General features: G+C 39.4%; 1 protein-coding gene across 1 annotated transcript in view; it reads right to left on the bottom strand.

The window, feature by feature from the left end:
• The window catches only part of LOC132394274 (contactin-associated protein-like 5), a 1,716,192-nt gene that overhangs the window by 1,140,728 nt on the left and 556,676 nt on the right, over window positions 1-18,788 (bottom strand). Inside the window, exon 4 of the mRNA XM_059970198.1 lies at window positions 4,453-4,600. Coding sequence (XP_059826181.1) covers window positions 4,453-4,600 — 148 coding nt within the window. The remainder of the gene's footprint in view (window positions 1-4,452; window positions 4,601-18,788) is intronic.

Here is an 18,788-nt window from a genome sequence, read left to right as displayed (position 1 = left end):
TATCCAACTCTCCAGTTCCTTGAACTGAGATTAATGAAGAACCAAGACAAAATGATTATCTTCTCACCCAAATTAATGTAAAACCATTCAAAGGAGATCAATAAGGCCATAACACCATAAAACATAGGAGCAGAATGAGGGCATTTGGCCCATTGAGCCTGCTCCACCATTCAATCATGGATAATTTATATTATCTCTCTCAAGCCCATTTTCCTGCTTTCTCCCTGTGACAGTTGACACACATTCTAATTAAGAACCTATCAACCTCCACTTTAAGTATACCCAATGACTGCCTCCACAGCCATCTGTGGCAATGTTAGAAGGAAAAAATAGAAGGCAATACTGCACCACCGTTCCCTGGAATGATGCAACAGTTTATAGTTTCAAAAGTTCATGGATAGAGACAATATGGAAACAGAAGAGATGCAAAAGACTTTGCCCATCATTGGCTGCTTCCCCTTCTGGCTCCATCCACTCACTTTAAACACAGGTCCCCTTCACACTACACCATCTCCCCATCATCTGGTTCTTCTCTCCTAATGGTTCCCTTATCTCTTCCAGTGGTATTTAATACACACTATTCCTTAGTATTCTCTAAAAATTAACGCTTGACATCATCAAGCACAAGTTCGTTGCAATGGGTGAAGTATCAAAATGAACTAATTTCAGTGGATAACTTTCAGATGATGGAACATTTCTTGGAAATTTTTAAATGCTGAAATGCTGGAATGGATAGTAAGTAGGTTTTTGATGACAAGTAACACTTGCACTGTACAACCTCCAAGCATTAATCATCTTTAACAGGAGGTAGAGTGAATCTTACATTCAATCAACATCCTGGGAATTGACCAAATTTACAACTAATTAAATATGTAATCAGTGGCTGCTTTATTAGTTATCAAATAAAGTAGTCACTGAGCCTGTATTAGTGGTCTTCTGCGGCTGTAACTCATCCATTTCAAAATTCAACGTGTAGTGCATTCAGAGATGATCTCCTGTTCACCACTGTTGTAAAGTGTGGTTATCTGTGTTACTGTTGCCCTTCTGTCAACTTGAGCTGCTCTGGCCATTTTCCTCCAACCCCTTTCATTAACAAGGCATTTTCACCCACAGACTGCTGACCCCTGGATATTTATTGTCTTTTGCCCCATTCTCTATAAACTCTAGAGATTGTTGTCGGTGAAAAGTCTGGGAGATCAGCAGTTTCTGAGATACTCAAATCACCCCATCTGACATCAACAACCATTCCATGGTCAAGGACACTTAGATCGCATTTCTTCCCCATTCTGATATTTGGTCTGAACAACAACTCTTCACCATGTCAGCATGATTTTAATCATTGACTTGCTGCCACACGATTGGTTGATTAGATAAAGAGTAAGTGTACAGGTGTAAGGTGGACACAGAGTGCAGATCAGAGACAGGATATATGATCAAGTGCTTCTTCTCCTGGACATATAAACCTTTCCAAAATCAAACAGGTCAAGAGTGTGATTTAATGTTTACCACATCTTGAAGATTGTCTATGTAGTAAGGAAGGGAAATGCAATGTGAGTATTCATTTCAAGATGACTAGATATTCAAGCAATATACTTGCAATATTTGGGCCCCTTATCTAAGAAACAATGTGCTGGCATTGGAGGGGGTCTAGAGGAGGTTGACGAGAATGATCCCAGGAATGAAAGGATTAACATATGAGGAAAGTTTGATGGCTCTGGTCCTGTACTCACTAGTTTAGAAGAATGAGAGGTGAATCTCAGTGAAACCTATCAAATGTTGAAAGGACTAGTTAGAGTGGATGTGGAGATGATGTTTCCTGTAGTGGGTGGGTCTAGGACCAAATAGCACAGCATCAGAATAGAGAGAGGTCCATTTAAACAGAGATGAGGAAGAATTTCTTTAGCCAGATGGTGGTGAATCTGTGGAATTCATTGCCACAGACAATTGTGGAGATAAATTCATTGGGTCCACTTAACCACTCATTCACAATTCCAAGTGCACTTTAATACTGACTGATTGGCACAAGCTGTGCAACAATTTGTTTCAAGACAATGTTACTAAAACACTTTCATTCCAGGCAAATCTCAGTAAAGACGAAGCTTCATCACCCTGTCCAATTAACAGAACACAGAGACTTCAGCCCCAGAAAAAACAGTCCCGAGAAGGATATTTATTTTTTTCTTTTAGAGGCTAGATTGGTTTCTCAAAGTAGTTTCTGAGAGGATGAATCTCAGGGACACATGTTACTGTGATTCACCGCTCATTGTGACTGGCTTGCAACTTTTGTCCCTTAATCCTTTCATAATCTTGCCTGGAATCCCAGCATAGGGTAGATATTGGACAAAGTTAACAGAAGTAAGTATATAAATCTTAATTATACAGTATTGTGCAAAAGACTTAGGTACATATAAAAAATTCTGTGAAGTGAAGATGCTTCCAAAAATAATGAAATTAGAAGTTCCTAAATATCAAAAAAAATTATAAAGAGCAGTAAACAGTTAAAAAAAAACTCAACCAAATCAATGCTTGGTGTGACCACCCTGGCCTTTAAAAGTGCATCAGTTCTCTTAGATACACTGTCGTGCAACTTTATAAGAAAATCAGTTGGTAGGTTGTTCCAAGCATATTGAAGAACTTGCCATAGTTTTTCTGCAGACTTTGTCTGTCTCTCTTGCTTCTGTCTCTCCAGGTAATTCCAGACAGCTTTGATGACATTGAGATTAGAGCTCTGTTGACGCCACACCATCTGAAACCATATAAAAAATCTAGGGTGCCTAAGATATTTGCACAGTACTGTATATTCATGGGATATTGACATCACTAATAATGCTTGCATTTAAAGACCATCTCTATGTGACCTTAAAATTGAGGGGGCTGCTAAGAGGAAATAACACCGGTGGATCTGGAATTACCAAAGTGAGACCAGGAGGGGCGGAGGCCAGACTTTATTCCCTGAAGGACACTTTTACAATAATCTGATTGATATTCGGTTATTATTACTGAAACTAATTTGCTCCTTATTCCAGATGTTCAATGAATTACTTGGGGAACAAGTTATGCAGTCTGCCCCTCAGCTCCAGCAACATGAGTTACGTCTTGATGTTGAGAGCAACCTGTCTAGCGTCTTCCTGTGTCTGCAGACTTTGTGTGTTCTGGCCTCTGCCCACATCCTGATGTGTTGGTTCTCAGCCAGCTTAACACATTGTTGCAGTTGGATGGTGGGAGCATCAGTGTGGAGTTATTTTTATATAAATAGAGCACAGTAACCAAGCCCACACTTTGATATGCATGTGAGAGAGAATAGGATGTGTGGGACTCCGTTGGTCAGAGTTGACCATAAATATTTCATTCTAGCTGTCCAGCTACACAAGCCTGGGCAGTACAATATGGAGAGCAAGCTGCTGCCCAAGTTGCAAGCTCCCTCTCTTCATGCATCTGATGTACCCAAAGGAACCACAGAAACTGATACAGTTCAGTATCAGCAGCATCACAGGAATTGTCAGTCTGCATTGAATTCTACGTATGACTGACTTAGGGACTCCAGGTCTGCAAATTCTTCCCTTGGGGTTTACTCCCAAAGCCTTCCCCATGAGTGGTATAGCCACAAGGCAGCAGAGGTTTGTGATCAGAGTTTTCCTTCTCCAAGATAAGCTGCATCATGGCTGACGAGCCTTATCTCCCCGAAGCAACTGGTTTTAATGCGCCAGTAATCCACCTTTGCCCCTTCTCCTGTCAGTAGAAATTGTTCCACTGGGCGTAGTAGCTAAGTCACATGTGAAGGGCAGGAGCTGGACTTGGTTGTCAGAGGCTATCTGAGGCGCACACCATTGGGAGCATTTAGTAGGTGGTGGGAGCTTGTCCCCATTACCACCCCCGGCTATAACAACCTTAATATGTTACAGCAGAATATTGCAGGGAAATGGGTCAGATAAGATGCAGCATGGATATAATGGATACAGTATCTGTGTTGTAAGAAAATATGCAAATTTAACTCTCCAACTTCTAAAGAGAATTGAATCACATACCTCTCTGATTGATGGCTCAGAATTTTGGCTCCCAGCCAACTCCTATCAACTATCCTGATAATTGTTATTCAAAAGCTGATTAAAGGTGTTTAATCTTTAAGATACTTATTTAAATAATAGGAAGTGCTCCTTCTATTCTGGCCAAAATTGCCAACACAATGACTAACTGATGAACTTAATTTCTACAGGTAACCTAAGGTCATTAAGTTTACTTATACAGCAGTGGCAGTTGTTCACAAGTAACTTCTGGTATATGCAATCCTTCAAAGCATTTCCAAAGGATGTGTTCAGGTGTTAAATGCAGGTATTACTGAGTTTTTGTCTCTGGTACCAATTTCAATGATGATACTTATATCTGATGGACATCCAATATTCAGTGGAAGCAAATCACTTTAAAGTAAAGACATTTTTTAAAGCATGTACTCACTGTAGGGGCAGCCGTAAACCTCAACCCTCATTCCTATTCTACCACTGGGGTTCCACTTGAGGGGGGCAAAGCGTAGGAATCTGGCTCTGATGGAGTACTGCAGTTTGTAATGCACAACACTGTCTGCATTGGAGTTTCCTGGAAAGGCCTGCGAAGATGACAGAAATAAATTAATGATGACAATTTTCAATCAGATATTCTTTATGTCTCTCGTACATCCAAGAGTAATGGGACATGTCTTTCACAAATATTAACATTTTCAAGTTCAGAGGTTTGTGCGTGATGAAATATGAATTTCTGACCTACCTTTCCGTAGTTACATTGTGCCTTTTGACTTCTAGTTTATTTCCCTGTTTCCAATACTTCAGGTTCTTTAAGTCACAATTTCTTTTTATGTGAAGCTTTTCCTCAATATATACTACACGTATTTCAAGGGAAAATTATATATTTTAATTTGTAGCACTGTAGTCACTCTAAGGAGTATTTCCTGTCTTGTTGCATGCAATTGTTCATAAACCTTAATAAAGATCATAAGACCATTAGGCATAGGAGCAGAATTGGGCCGTTCAGCTCATCAAGCCTGCTCTGGCATTCCATCATGGCTGATCTATTATCTCTCTCAACACCATTCTTCTGCGTTCTACCTATAAGCTTTAACATCCTTACTAATCAGAAACCTATCAACCTCAGACTTAAAGGTACCCAATGACTAGCCTCCAAACCTATCTGTGGCAATGAATTCCATTGGTTTAGCAATCCTCTGGTTAAAGAAATGCCTTCTCATCTCTGTACTGAAGAAACACTCCTGTACTCTGAGGCTGTGCTCTCTGGGCCCAGGTTCTCCCACTACAGAAAACATCCTCACCACATCCACTCTTCCTAGGCCTTTCAATATTTGATAGGGTTCAGTGAGATCCCCCTCATTCTTTTAAACCCCAGTAAATACAGGCCCAGAGCCATCAAGCTCACCTCATATATTAACACTTACATTTCCAGGATCATTCTTGTGAAAACTTGATTACAATTCATTGAATAAGAAGTAAATCAAAGAAAAATTCTAAATTTATTTCAAAGGAGTGTTGTTGAATTGCATTTTTATTGCTGAAAATTATCTTGTATTTTTATATCCAGAGAAGGCCAGAAAGATTATTTTAAGCCAGAATGAAAGTGATGTCCTACGTTTCTGGGCAGAATGAAAGAAGAAACTGATACAGGCCATTCTACCGATGAAGGAAATCTTGAACAACACACACAAAATATTGGAGCAACTCAGCAGGACAGCCATCATTTGAATCATGGTGAAGAGACTCGGCCCAAAACGAACACTGTTTGTTTCTGTCCAAAGATAGTGCCTGACGAGATGAGCTCCTTTAGGGATTTTTTGTTTGTGTTGTGAAAGAAGACTTTTTCTCAGGTTTGAGTTCTACCTTTATAATATTATCCTGTACTGATATTTGTTAATGTCTCTCCCATTATTAATAACACACTATCATATTTCATATAATTTTGTTTAAAAATTTATATTATTCTTTAATTTAATAACTAATCTTTATATAAAGTATGTGATTTTATATATTTTACATAATTTTTCAATTTAATAATTATTTAATGATATTTGAATGCTGATATTTTATGTTGCATGTCACACCAACACACCATAACAAATTCTAAATACATGTATATGGCAAACTAAGTAGATTTTTGATCCTCAGAAATTTTAATTTGCTTCAAATATGCCATGCTATTTATACTCTTTTTCTCCACCCTTACTCTGTTGAAGCCATTCTCATCATATTTTACTCAAAGAAGGTGGGGAATTGGGGAATTTCTGGAAAAAAGAACAACACAGCAGATCAGCCATGTTATAAATGGATGTCAGGGGGGATATTCAGGGCGCATACTGGTTCACTATACTTCTATTTCTTATCGTGAATGCTCACGAGCTCAAACTTATTGAGCAGTGTAAATCCTTCAGTTTTGTTTATGTGCATGATGTAGGCATCTGCTGCATGTGACAACCACATAATACATCACAATAACGTTGAATTTCAGAAGTAAAATTCAAAGACATCAACTTCAATGGAGTTACATTTCAGAAGAGCTCAGTTTGCATAAGTTGCTACGTTATACTTTGAGCACAAGTAGTAGAGGTCAAATTTTTATTCAAGTTGTTCATCAAATCATCTTGTCTTCATTACTTCTACTTCTTATTCAATCTAGTGGCCTTAACATCAAGACTTAACATCAGAAATGCTTTTCACTTTACTTTTTTTGAAAGCGATAATGTAGTTTGGCTCTTTCAGTTTCTTCTTTTGGCAAATCAATGAAACGTTGAAATGATAAATGAAGCTTTTCTGTCTTGCATTATAAATAATTACTCTGGAATTACAAATTGCTTTCAATAATAAACCAATGATACAGAAGAGGATGCAACCGGAAAAATATTGCATTATGTTTTTTTTTAAGTAAGTACCATTTATTATGCACTAGGAAATCAAATACAGAAAGCTAGACAAAGAATAAGTCAACCAAACATTCAACATTAATAATGCATGAACTGACAGTTCCAATTACTGGATTATACTGTTTAGTGGATATATAAGATTTTGGAATTTACTCACTCCAATAGCTTTGATCTGATATTTATTACAGATAAAGTCTAACACCAATTTGAACAATGCTAGTAAAATCCAAACTGAGCCTAATTAAACACAAGTAGAAAATGGCAGAAAAATAAAGCTGTACTTATCCTGAGAAAGTTCTCAAGCCATTTCCAATTCATTTAAACAGGCTTTAGTTTGAAGCCAGTTTCCAAGCACAACTCTTGATTTTCTAACTTGTTACACATTACACAGGTAACATATGACAAAGAACTGTAGACCAATTACTTATCGGCAGCCTGTCAGAATTTCAGTCTTTATATATGGGAGTCTGGCCTGGGCATTAAGCCTGTATGAATTCCTTTGAAGTTTTGGTGATTAAATGATCTCGTCAAGGTGTAACTAAAACAGGTAAATAAGGAGAATTTCAGGTTTAATTCCAGATACTCATATCAATTTTCATTTGCAATTGTCTGTGCTAGTCCATTTTATGTAGTGGACCAATTTATAGACCTATAGGTATCTGATCTGTTTAGGTCAAACTGTTAAGGTCATTGATAGATGCATGGCAAAAGCCTGAAGAAAAATGTGCAGTCACATTTGGGCAAGTTCAGGTATATAACAGAATCAAAAAGGCAAAGGATTGCCATTTAGCCCATTGATATTATGGTGGGTTCTCCAGAGCAATCTATTGAGTCGCTGTTCCACATTCCTTTTCCTATTACTCTCAAATTATCTAGCTTCTTGCTTGTCCACTTCTCACTTAACTCTGCCTCCATCATTCATGAGTTCCAGTTCATAGCCATACTGCATGAGAAAATATTTGCTCATTTATCCCAGTGTCTTTTCCACTTTGAATATCTGCACCATGGCCCCTCAACAATCTGCTAATGGGAAACCATTCCTTTCTTTTAACAAGTACACATTATTCACCTCTAACAAAGCTTTTCCCATCTTTCCTTCTCTCTCAGCTTTCCAAGTCTCATCTTGTTGCTGGAATACTTTCATTTATCAGCTGGGTTCCAGAGAAACCCTTTAAGGATCCAATTCTTCTTAAGTACAGGCATTTTGGCCGCAGTGCAAGTTTTTTTTTAAATAAAGCAAACTGGATATAACATGACCAATAGATAGGGGAACAAAATTTGATGAGTACAATGACTGGAAATGGATAAGGTACAAACCAGCCTTATACGAAGATTCAACATGATCTCAACCCTACCTAGATGAATAATGGCTTGGTACGGCAATTGCTCCGCCCAAGATTGCAAGAAACTGGAGACAATTTCCCTCAAGCTGTGAGACTACTGAACACCCTGCCACCATGCAGGTCTCATCACCTATGAAGTGCCAGTAGCATATACTGTTTAATTTTTGATTTGTGTCATAAATACACATTATGCAAAATGTCAATCTACTGGAATATTTGCTAAGATATTAATACTTCACGTGAGTTATATGTACTGTGTTGTGCACCTTACTCCAGAGGAACATCATTTTGTTTAGTTGTGTCTATGTGTACAAATGGATGAAAATAAACTTGAACTTGAAAGTTGCCAGCCTAGCACATCATGGGAACTAGCTTCCCTTCCATGAACTCTATCTGTAACTTCCTGCAGCCAGAATAATCAAAGACATTGCCCACTAGGGACATTTTCACTTCTTGCTCCTCACATTGGGCATAAGTGACAGAAGACTGGAAAGGACCTACCACCAGGTTCAAGGGCAACTTGTACACACAGTGGCCACTTTATCTGGTACTGCCCATACCTAATATAGTAGTCACGATGTCTATGTTTCTGCTCTTCTGTTGTTGTAGCCTATCCATTTCAAGGTGCAACCATTTTTGCATTCTGCGCACCATTCTCTGTAAGCTCTACAGACTGTAATGCATGAAAATCCAGGAAATCAGGAATTTCTGAGATGACAAAATTACTCCATCTGGCACCAACAAATATTCTGCAATCAAAGTCATGTCTTCCTGATTCTAATGTTTGGTCTGAATAACAACTTGAACCTCTTAACCATGTCTGCATGCTTTAATGCATTGAGTTGTCACGATTGGCCAATTAGTTATTTGCATTAACAAGCAGATGTACAGGTGCACCTTCTAAAGTGGCCATTGAGAGCATTTGCCTGTTATAAGGATACTAAACAGTACCCTTATACTGTTCAAAAAGATGGACTCCTAACCTCACAATCTACCTTAATATGGCTTTGCTCCTCACTGCCTGTTTCCGGTTCACATTCTCTGCAATTTATTGCTCATCTTTGTACTACTGAAAGACACTGTTGCAATGAAATGATTTGTATGGATAGCTTGCAAAACATTGTTTTTCACTGTACCTCAGTGTGTGACAATTATAAGCCAATTTACCAGTGCTTCTATTTCTGCAGTTGACAATTTCATGCACTTTGCTGGTTTTTTTCATAACCCTCCTTGCCACCTTCAAAGATCTATGCATGTTTATGTACAATAAACTAAAAGCAACAGCCACAACCAATTATGTGGAGCCTTTGATGTGACAAAAAGTAATCAGCATTTCAAAAAACATCATCAAACAAAAAGTTAACAGAATACATACTGAAGGTGAGTTTTGAGGAGCATCTAGGAGAGGAGTGGTACATAGACAAAGATTGAGGAGAGAATTCTAGAAATAGAAAAACTGTTACTTTCCCCAAGCAATAAGGCTCTATCCTTTATCCACTAACCCAGCACCCCACACAGCCCCATATCTCACCACTATTACTTAATCATTTCCTGTTAAGAGACACTTTATGTACAGATACTCTTGTGCCTAACAGTCTATTTATATGCTACCTCATGTATTTTTACTTCTTATTATGGGGTTCTCTATCTTATATTTTGGTTTGTGCTGCATGGGATCCAGAGTGACAGTGATCTCATTTTATTTTACACTTGTGTTTTGGGAATGACATTAAACAATTGTGAATTTTGATTCTTGAATCTTAGGGCCAAAGCAGCTGGAAGCATTGTCCACCAATGGAGAGGTAATTAAAAATGATCAGAAGAATAAAATATTGGTTCACACGATACTGATTCAAATGTTCTATTGTTCTTAATACTTGTTTGCTACTGGGCTACATTAGTGCAGGAAGATTTTTGCCATACACTTTGAGAAAGTTTATTATCTATTCAGCCAAACACTAATAATTAGAAATTATACAAATGGTGCTTCCCAGTTCAAGTGTAATTAATGAGAGATTAAGAGCTTAGAATAACAGGATGCCACTTGATTATCCAAATGGTTAGATGAGTTGAAACAAAAATTGCTTGATATTTTTCCCCAGCTCTTAACATTAAATTCATGAGAACTTAACACTTGAGTAGCCAGAGAGGGTTTGATATCTGGGACGAGCTGCCTGAGCAATCATTATACTTAAAGAGGTATTTAGAAAAAAACATTTAAATTGCCAAGGCATGGAAGAATATAGTCTTAATGTGGGCAAATAGAATTAATGTAGACAGGCACAAAGGCTGGCATCCATGTGATAAAAATACTAACATTGAAAGAATTTAATTCAAGGCTTAAGCAAATCTTCCAAAAATGGCTCAATAGCAAAAATATAAAAAAGGAAACAAACACTTTCACTGTAAAAAATATTATTGTATTATTTTGTCATAATATCTTGGTCCAAAATCTATTTGGAATATTAACAAAGAGAAATAAGAACCAAAATGACAAATTTTTGAAAACACGACATACGTTTGAATGGGCTTATATTAACACTACCTGGGACAGAAAGGGAAAGAGGAATAACAGACGTAAAAATTTACACAACAGTCAGGCAGAGTTTCTATGGATATATTTTCATTAATGAAAATAGGATTCTGCACTTCATGCGAGCATATGTAATTCTTATAAGAAGTACACACCACTAAACTTAAATGAAAGCACAACTCAGAACAACGAAGGAATTATCCCAACTGAAGAGCAAGTTAATCACTGAAAGAGCATGACCTTACACGGAAGACATGCCACTAGCTGAGATGTCCACAAGGAAGTGTTGAATGCCTGGTTCAGAGAATAAGACCTCTTCCCGGAAACAGAGGGGATCCTCATGGCAATACAGGACCAGGTAATTAACACAAAAAATTATCAAAATACATGTAGTGCCTATCAGAACTATTCACCCTGCTTGGAAGTTTTATGTTTTATTGTTTTACAGCATTGAATCACAGTGGATTTAATTTGGCTTTTTTTTTGGGCAATGATCAACAGAAAAAGACTCTTTCGTGTCAAAGAGAAAACAAATCTCTACAAAGTGATCAAAATTAATTACAAATATAAAACACAAAATAATTGATTGCATAACTATTCCAACCCCCTTTAATATGGCACAGAAAGCCATCACTAGTGTAGCCAATTGGACTTAGAAGTCACAAAATTCATTAAACGGTGATCTGTTTTTGGAGACCTGTGTACAGTCAAGGTGTTTCAATTAATTGTAGTAAAAGTACATCTGTATCTGGAAAGTCCAATTGCTTGTGAGTCAGTATCCTGGCAAAAGAACACTCCAACCAACTCTGTGAAAAGCTTATTGAAAAGCACAAGTCAGGAGATAGATACAAGGACATTTTGAGGTCACTGAGTATACCTTGGATTACAGTTAAATCGATCATCAAGAAATGGAAAGAATATGGCACAACTGTAAATCTGCCTAGTGCAAACCATCCTCAAAAACTGAGTGACCATGCAAGAAGGGGACTAGTGAGAGAGGCCACCAAGAGACCTACGACAACTCTGGAGGAGTTATAAGCTTCAGTGGCTGAGATGGGAAAGATTGTATGTACAACAACTGTTGCCCAAGTTTTTTACTAGTTGCAGCTTTGTGGGAGAATAGCAAAGAGAAAACCACTATTGAAAAAAACACACATGAAACCTTAGTTAGAGTTTGACAGTAGGCATATGAGAGGCTCTGAAGTCAGTTGGAAGAAAGTTCTATGGTCTGATGAAACCAAAATTGAGCTTTTCAGACAACAGCCTAAACACAATGTTTGGCATGCGCCAAACACTGCACATCATCAAAAACACACCATCCCTACCATGGTGGCAGCATCGTTCTGTGGGGATGCTTCACTGCGGCAGGCCCTGGAAGGCTTGTGAAGGAAATGATAAAATGAATACAACAAAATACAGGGAAATTCTGGAGGAAAATTTATATTTGTAATTAATTTAAATCATTTGTAGAGATTTGAATTCACTTTGAAACAAAAGAATCTTTTCCTGTTGATCAGTGTCAAAAAAGCTGAATTAGGTCCACTGTGATTCAATGTTGTAAAACAATGAAACGTAAAAACTTCCATGGAAGGTGTATATTTTTTATTGGCACAATAATAAACAACCAACAAATTCAAGACCATAATGCAGAAAATGCCACGAGAAACTAGAAGTTACAGGATCCTGCAGTAGTGTAACTCAAACATCATTCACTAAAATCTTGATTTAAAATACCAATTCATAAAAGACACCTTTCCCTACTGCAAGTAGAACCTGATCCAGTTTTAGAGTCAGAGTGTTGGAAATTATATTACAACTGATCCATTATTACTGATAAGACAATCCATAAAAATTGTCTGGGTATAATATTACAGGATAAACAAACAAGAACAACTTACTTAATAAATATAATCATTCCAAATATGTCTAACACACAGAAATCAATAAGTGAAAAACACCAGAAATGTACTGAATTTAAAGAAGAACCTGAAAGACCGTGGAACATGAACAGGGCATACATCATCCTGATAGTAATTAGACTGTAAAGCCAGAAGATGTAGGAGCAGAATTAGGCCACTCAGCCCATTGAGTCTGCTCCACTATTTCATCATTGCTAATCCATTTCCTTCTCAGTCTTATTCTCCTGTCTTCTCTCCTGACTAATCAAGAACTGATTATCCTCCACCTTAAAAATACCCAGTGACTTGGCCTCCACAGCCAACTGTGGCAACAAATTCCAGATTCACCACCATATAAAATATAAAAATATTTCCAAGATGGCGGCGCGATGCAGCTTGCAGCGGCCACTCTGGAGCTGACTATCTGTTATTTGTGAAGCAGGGTGCCGTGCACAATCATAATCGATTGAAAATGGATGTGGGAGCACAGAGGAACATCGGAAAATCTCCAGGAAGACCTCTTTGTTGCTGCTGCTGCTGCTGTGAGGTCTGGGTCTCTGCTGGGAAGAACTGGCCCTCAGTCTTTGGGCTCACATCGCCAATGGGCATTGGCAGGGCCGTCTTAATACGTTCGGCAGAGGATGGTACTTGGAGAAGCTGTGCCGGAGGGGATGGTCAGAGGCTCGGAGGTTTGACGGACTCGGAGTCTGCTGCGGTCAGGTCGCTTTTGGTGTGTGCTGCATCTGCAAGGCTGGTTTCGACGGAGCTTTCGTTGTCTTGCGAGGCTGAGTCAGGTGGCGCCATGGAAGTCCATAGCGGGGGTATGCCCTTCTGCTGCCGGCATGGGATGGCGAGTCTGTCAGGACTCTCGGGACTTGTGGAAACTGTGTGTAGATTCCTTTTTAACTTGTATTCCTCTATCATCTTTGGACTATTTTTACTGTGCCCATGGTCTGTTTTTTTATTAATTATGCTATTGTTTGCACTGTTGTAATTATGTGGTTTTGTGCAGGTCTTGTAGCTTTAATTCTTGGTCTTGTTTGTCTGGTGGATTTGGAGCTCCTTTCCGGGGAACGCGCTAGATGGTAGCGCGATATCAATATGCAGCAGCCTCTCCGGACTCTGGATTAAGGATTACCAAACGTTATGTAGATTTTTTGGTGTAGTCTGTTTTGTCATACGCTTTTGTGATATCATTCTGGAGGAACGTTGTCTCATTTTCTAAGTGCATTGCATTTGTGGTTTCTAAATGACAATAAACTGAATCTGAATCTGGCTAAAGAAATTCCTCCTCATTTCTGTTCTAAATGGATGTGCCTCTATTTTGAGGCTGTGCTTCCTGGTCCTAGAATCTCCCACCATGGGAACCATCCTCTCCACATCTACTCTATTGAGGCTTTTGATCATTTGATAAGTTTCAATGAGATAGCCCCTCATTCTTATAAATTACAGAGAGTGGAGACTCAGAGCCATCAATCACTCCTCATAGGATAAGTCTTTCATTCCCAAAATCACTCTGGTGAGCCTCCTCTGAACACTCTGCATCAGCAGCACACCCTTCCTGAAATAAAGGTTCCAGAACTGCTCTTAGTGGTCAAAGTGAGGCCTCACAAATACCGTATGAAGCCTCAGCATTACATCATTGCTTTTGTATTCTGGTCCTGTGGTAATGAATGCTAACATGGTGTTTGCCTTCCACACTACGGACTCAATTGGCCAATTAACTTTTAAGGAATCCTGCACAAGGACTCTCAAGTCCCTTTGCATATCGTATTTTTGAATTTTCTCCTCAATTACAAAATATTCTATGCTTTCATTCCTTCTATCAAAATGCATAACCATACACTTTCCAACACAGTATTCCATTTGCCACTTCTTTACCCATTCTCCTAATCTGTCCTGATCATTCCGCAGCCTCCCTGCATTTTTAACGCAATTTGTATCTCCACCTATGCTTGTATCATCTGCACAATCGGCCACAGAGCCATCAATTCCATCATCCAAATCATTGACATATAACGTGAAAGAAATGGTCACAACACCGAATCCTGCAGGCACCACTGGTCACTGGCAGCCAATCAGAAAAGGCTCCCTTTACGTTCACTTTGTGCCCCCCACCAGCCAACCAATGCTTCATGCATGCTAGCATCTTTTCTGTAATACCAGAGGCTTTTATCTTGTTAAGCAGCCTCATGCGCGACAACTTCTCAACAGCCTTCTGAACAACAAAGTACACAACATCCACTGATTCTCCAATGGCTCGCCACATGGCTTTAGGCCTCCTAGACAATACAAGACCTATGTCAGGATGCAGCTCATCAACTGTAGCTCAGCGCTTAATACAATCATTCCCACAATCCTGATTGAGAAGTTGCAGAACCTGGGCCTCTGTACCTCCCTCTGCAACTGGATCCTTGACTTCCTAACCGGAAGACCACAGTCTGTGTGGATTGGTGAATACATCTCCTCCTCATTGGCGACCAACACTGGTGCACCTCAGGGGTGTGTGCTTAGCCCACTGCTCTACTCTATATATACACATGACTATGTGGCTAGGCATAGCTTAAGTACCATCAATAAATTTGCTGACAATACAACCATTGTTGGTAGAATCTCAGGTGATGACGAGAGGGCGCACAGGGGTGAGATATGCCAACTAGTGGAGTGGTGTCGCAGCAATAATCTGGCGTGCAACATCAGTAAGACAAAAGAGCTGATTGTGGACTTCAGCAGGGTAAGATGAAGGAACACATACCAATCTCTTAAAGAGTTCAGAAGTGGAGAGAGTGAGCAATGTCAAGTTCCTGGGTGTCAAGATCTCTGAGGATGTAACCTGGTCTCAACATATCAATGCAGTTATAAAGAAGGCAAGACAGCGGCTGAATTTCATTAGGAGTTTGAAGAAATTTGGCATGTCAAAAAATACACTCAAAAAATTCTATAGATGTAGATGGAAGGTAGGATTAAGGAAAACCTCAAGGCATTCTACAAGTTTGTGAAGAGCAAGAGGATAATGCATGAAAGAATAGGACCTATCAAGCGTGACAGTGGGGAAGTATGTACAGAACTGAAGAAAATAGCAGAGGTACTTAATAAATATTTCAGTATTCGCTATGGAAAAGGATCTTGGTGATTGTAGTGATGACTTCCAGCAGACTGAAAAGCTTGAGCATGTAGATATTAAGAAAGACGATACGCTGGAGCTTTTGGAAAGCATCAAGTTGGAATAAGTCGCTGGGACTGGATGAGACGTACCCCAGGCTACTGTGGGAGGCGAGGGAGGAATTGTTGAGCCTCTGCTGGTGATCTTTGCATCATCAATGGGACTGGAGAGGTTCTGGACAATTGGAGGGTTGCAAATGTTGTTCCTTTATTCAAGAAACGGAGTAGAGATAGCCCAGAAAATGATAGACCAGTGAGTCTTACCACAGTGGTTGGTAAGTTGATGGAGAAGATCCCGAGAGGCAAGATTTAAGTACATTTGGAGAGGCATAACATGAAGTTTGCTGATGACACAAAAGATGGAGCTGTTGTGGATAGTGTGGAGGGCTGTCAAAGGTTACAGCGGGACTTTGATAGGATGCAAAACTGGGCTGAGAAGTGGCAGATGGAGTTCAACCCAGATAAGTGTGAAGTGGTTCATGTTGGTAGGTGAACTATAATGGCAGAATATAAACTCTTGAAGGTGTGGAGGATCAGAGGGATCTTGGGATCCGAGTCCATAGGACTCTCAAAGCAGCTGTGCAGGTTGACTCTGTGGTTAAGAAGGCATATGGTGTATTGGCCCTCATCAATCGTGGAATTGTATTTAGGAGCAAACAGGTAATGTTGCAGCCATATAGGACCTTGGTCAAATCCCATTTGGAGTACTGTGCTCAGTTCTGGTCGCCTCACTACAGGAAGGATGTGGAAGCCATAGAAAGGGTGCAGAGGAGATTTATAAGGATGTTGCCTGGATTAGGGAGCATGCCTTATGAGAATAGGTTGAGTGAACTCAGCCTTTTCTCCCTGGAGCAATGGAGGATGAGAGGTGACCTGATAGAGGTGGATAAGATGATGAGAGGCATTGATTGTGTGGATATTCAGAGGCTTTTTCCCAGGACTGAAATGATTGCCACAAGCGGACGCATGATTAAGGTGCTGGGGAGTAGGTACAGAGGACATGCCAGGGGTGTATTTTTTACTCAGCGAGTGGTGAGTGCATGGAATGGGTTGCCAGCAACGGTGGTGGAGGCGGATACAATAGGGTCTTTTAAGAGACTTTTGGATAGGTCCATGGAACTTAGAAAAATAGAGGGCTATGGGTAAGCCTAGTAATTTCTAAGGTAGGGACATGTTCGGCAGAACTTTGTGGGTGGAAAGGCCTATAGGTTTTCTATGTTTCTATGTACCGTGGAGAGCATTCTGACAGGTTGCATCACTGTCTGGTATGGGGGTGGGGGGGCTACTGCACAGGACTGAAAGAATCTGCAGAGGGCTGTAAATCGAGTTGGCTCCATCTTGGACATTAGCCTACGAAGTACCCAGGACATCTTCAAGGAGTGGTGTCTCAGAAAGGCAGCATCCGTTATTAAGGACCTCCAGCACCCAGGGCATGCCCTTTTCACACTGTTACCATCAGGTAGGAGATACAGAAGCCTGAAGGCACACACTCAACGATTCAGGAACAGCTTCTTCCCTTCTGCCGTCCGATTCCTAAATGGACATTGAACCCTTGTACACTACCTCAGTTTTTTAACATAAAGTATTTCTGTTTTTTTGCAGATTTTTAATCTATTCAATAAACATATACTGTAATTGATTGATTGATTTATTTATTTATTCTATATTATGTATTGAACAGCTCTACTAAGTTAATAAATATCATGTCACATGCTGGTGATAGTAAACCTGATTCTGATTCTGTAATAGAAGCTGTACCCATTTCTGCTGTCTGCCGCTCTTGAACTTCTGGCATGCAGCTCTTTTCTTCTACAGTGAAGACTGATGGAAAATATTTACTCGATTCATTCTCTATTTCTTTGTCCATCATTACTACCTCTCCAGCTTCATTTTCCAGTTGTCCAATATCTACTTGCACCTCTACTTTACACTTTATATATTTGAAAATAAACCTTCAGAATCCTTTTTGATATGATTGGCTACTTTACCTTCATATTTATAATTAACACTGTCTGGGCAGGATGAAAAGCATTATCAAGCATGTATCTCACCCTAACCATGGACGTTTTACTCTCCTCCCATCCGGTAGGTGCTACAGGAGCCTCCGCTCCCACGCCAGCAGGCACAGGAAGAGCTTCTTCCCTGAGGCTGTGACGTTGCTGAACCTCACATCACATCGCTAAGCAGTATTGCACCCATATTGTATTGTCTCAGTACTTTTATATTTGTGTGCTGTAGCACTTACTTTTTATTCACAGTTATTTTGTAAATAACACTATTCTTTTGCACTTTTGGTTAGATGTTAACTGCATTTGGCTTTGCATCTGTACTTGGCACAATGACAATGAAGTTGAATGCAATCTAATCTAATCTAATCTAAGACTTCAATTTTTCTCTCTGGATGCTTTTTCAGTTGCTTTTTGTTTGTTTTTTAAAAGTTTCCCAATCCTCTAACCTCCCACTAATTTTTTGCTCTATTGTATGTTTTTTCTTTTGCTTTAATGTTGGCTTTGACTTCCCTTGTCAGCCATGACATCATCTCGCATTTAAAATACTTCTTCTTTGGAATATATCTATCCTCCACCTTCCAAGTTGTTCCCAGAAACCCTAGCTATTGCTGCTCTGCTTGTGTCTCTTTCCAATCAACTTTGGCAGCTCCTCTGCAATTACCTCTGTAATTGCCTTTATTCCACAATAATACTGATGCATCAGAGTTTAGTTACTCTCTCTCAAATGGCAGGGTGAATTCCATCATATTAAGATCACTGCATCCTAAGGGCTCCTTTACCTTAAACTCCCTAATGAAATCTGATTCATTACTTAACACTGAATTCAGAAAAGTGTATTCCCTAGTGGGCTCAACCACCAAGCAGCTTTAAAAATCCATCTTGTAGGAATTCTACAAATTCTCTCTCGTGGGATCCAGCAACAACCTA

The sequence above is a fragment of the Hypanus sabinus genome, chromosome 5 (assembly GCF_030144855.1).
Source record: "Hypanus sabinus isolate sHypSab1 chromosome 5, sHypSab1.hap1, whole genome shotgun sequence".
Taxonomy (NCBI): Eukaryota; Metazoa; Chordata; class Chondrichthyes; order Myliobatiformes; family Dasyatidae; genus Hypanus; species Hypanus sabinus.
Note: the sequence above shows the minus strand (reverse complement) of the source record. Positions and strands in the feature narration are given on the sequence as shown.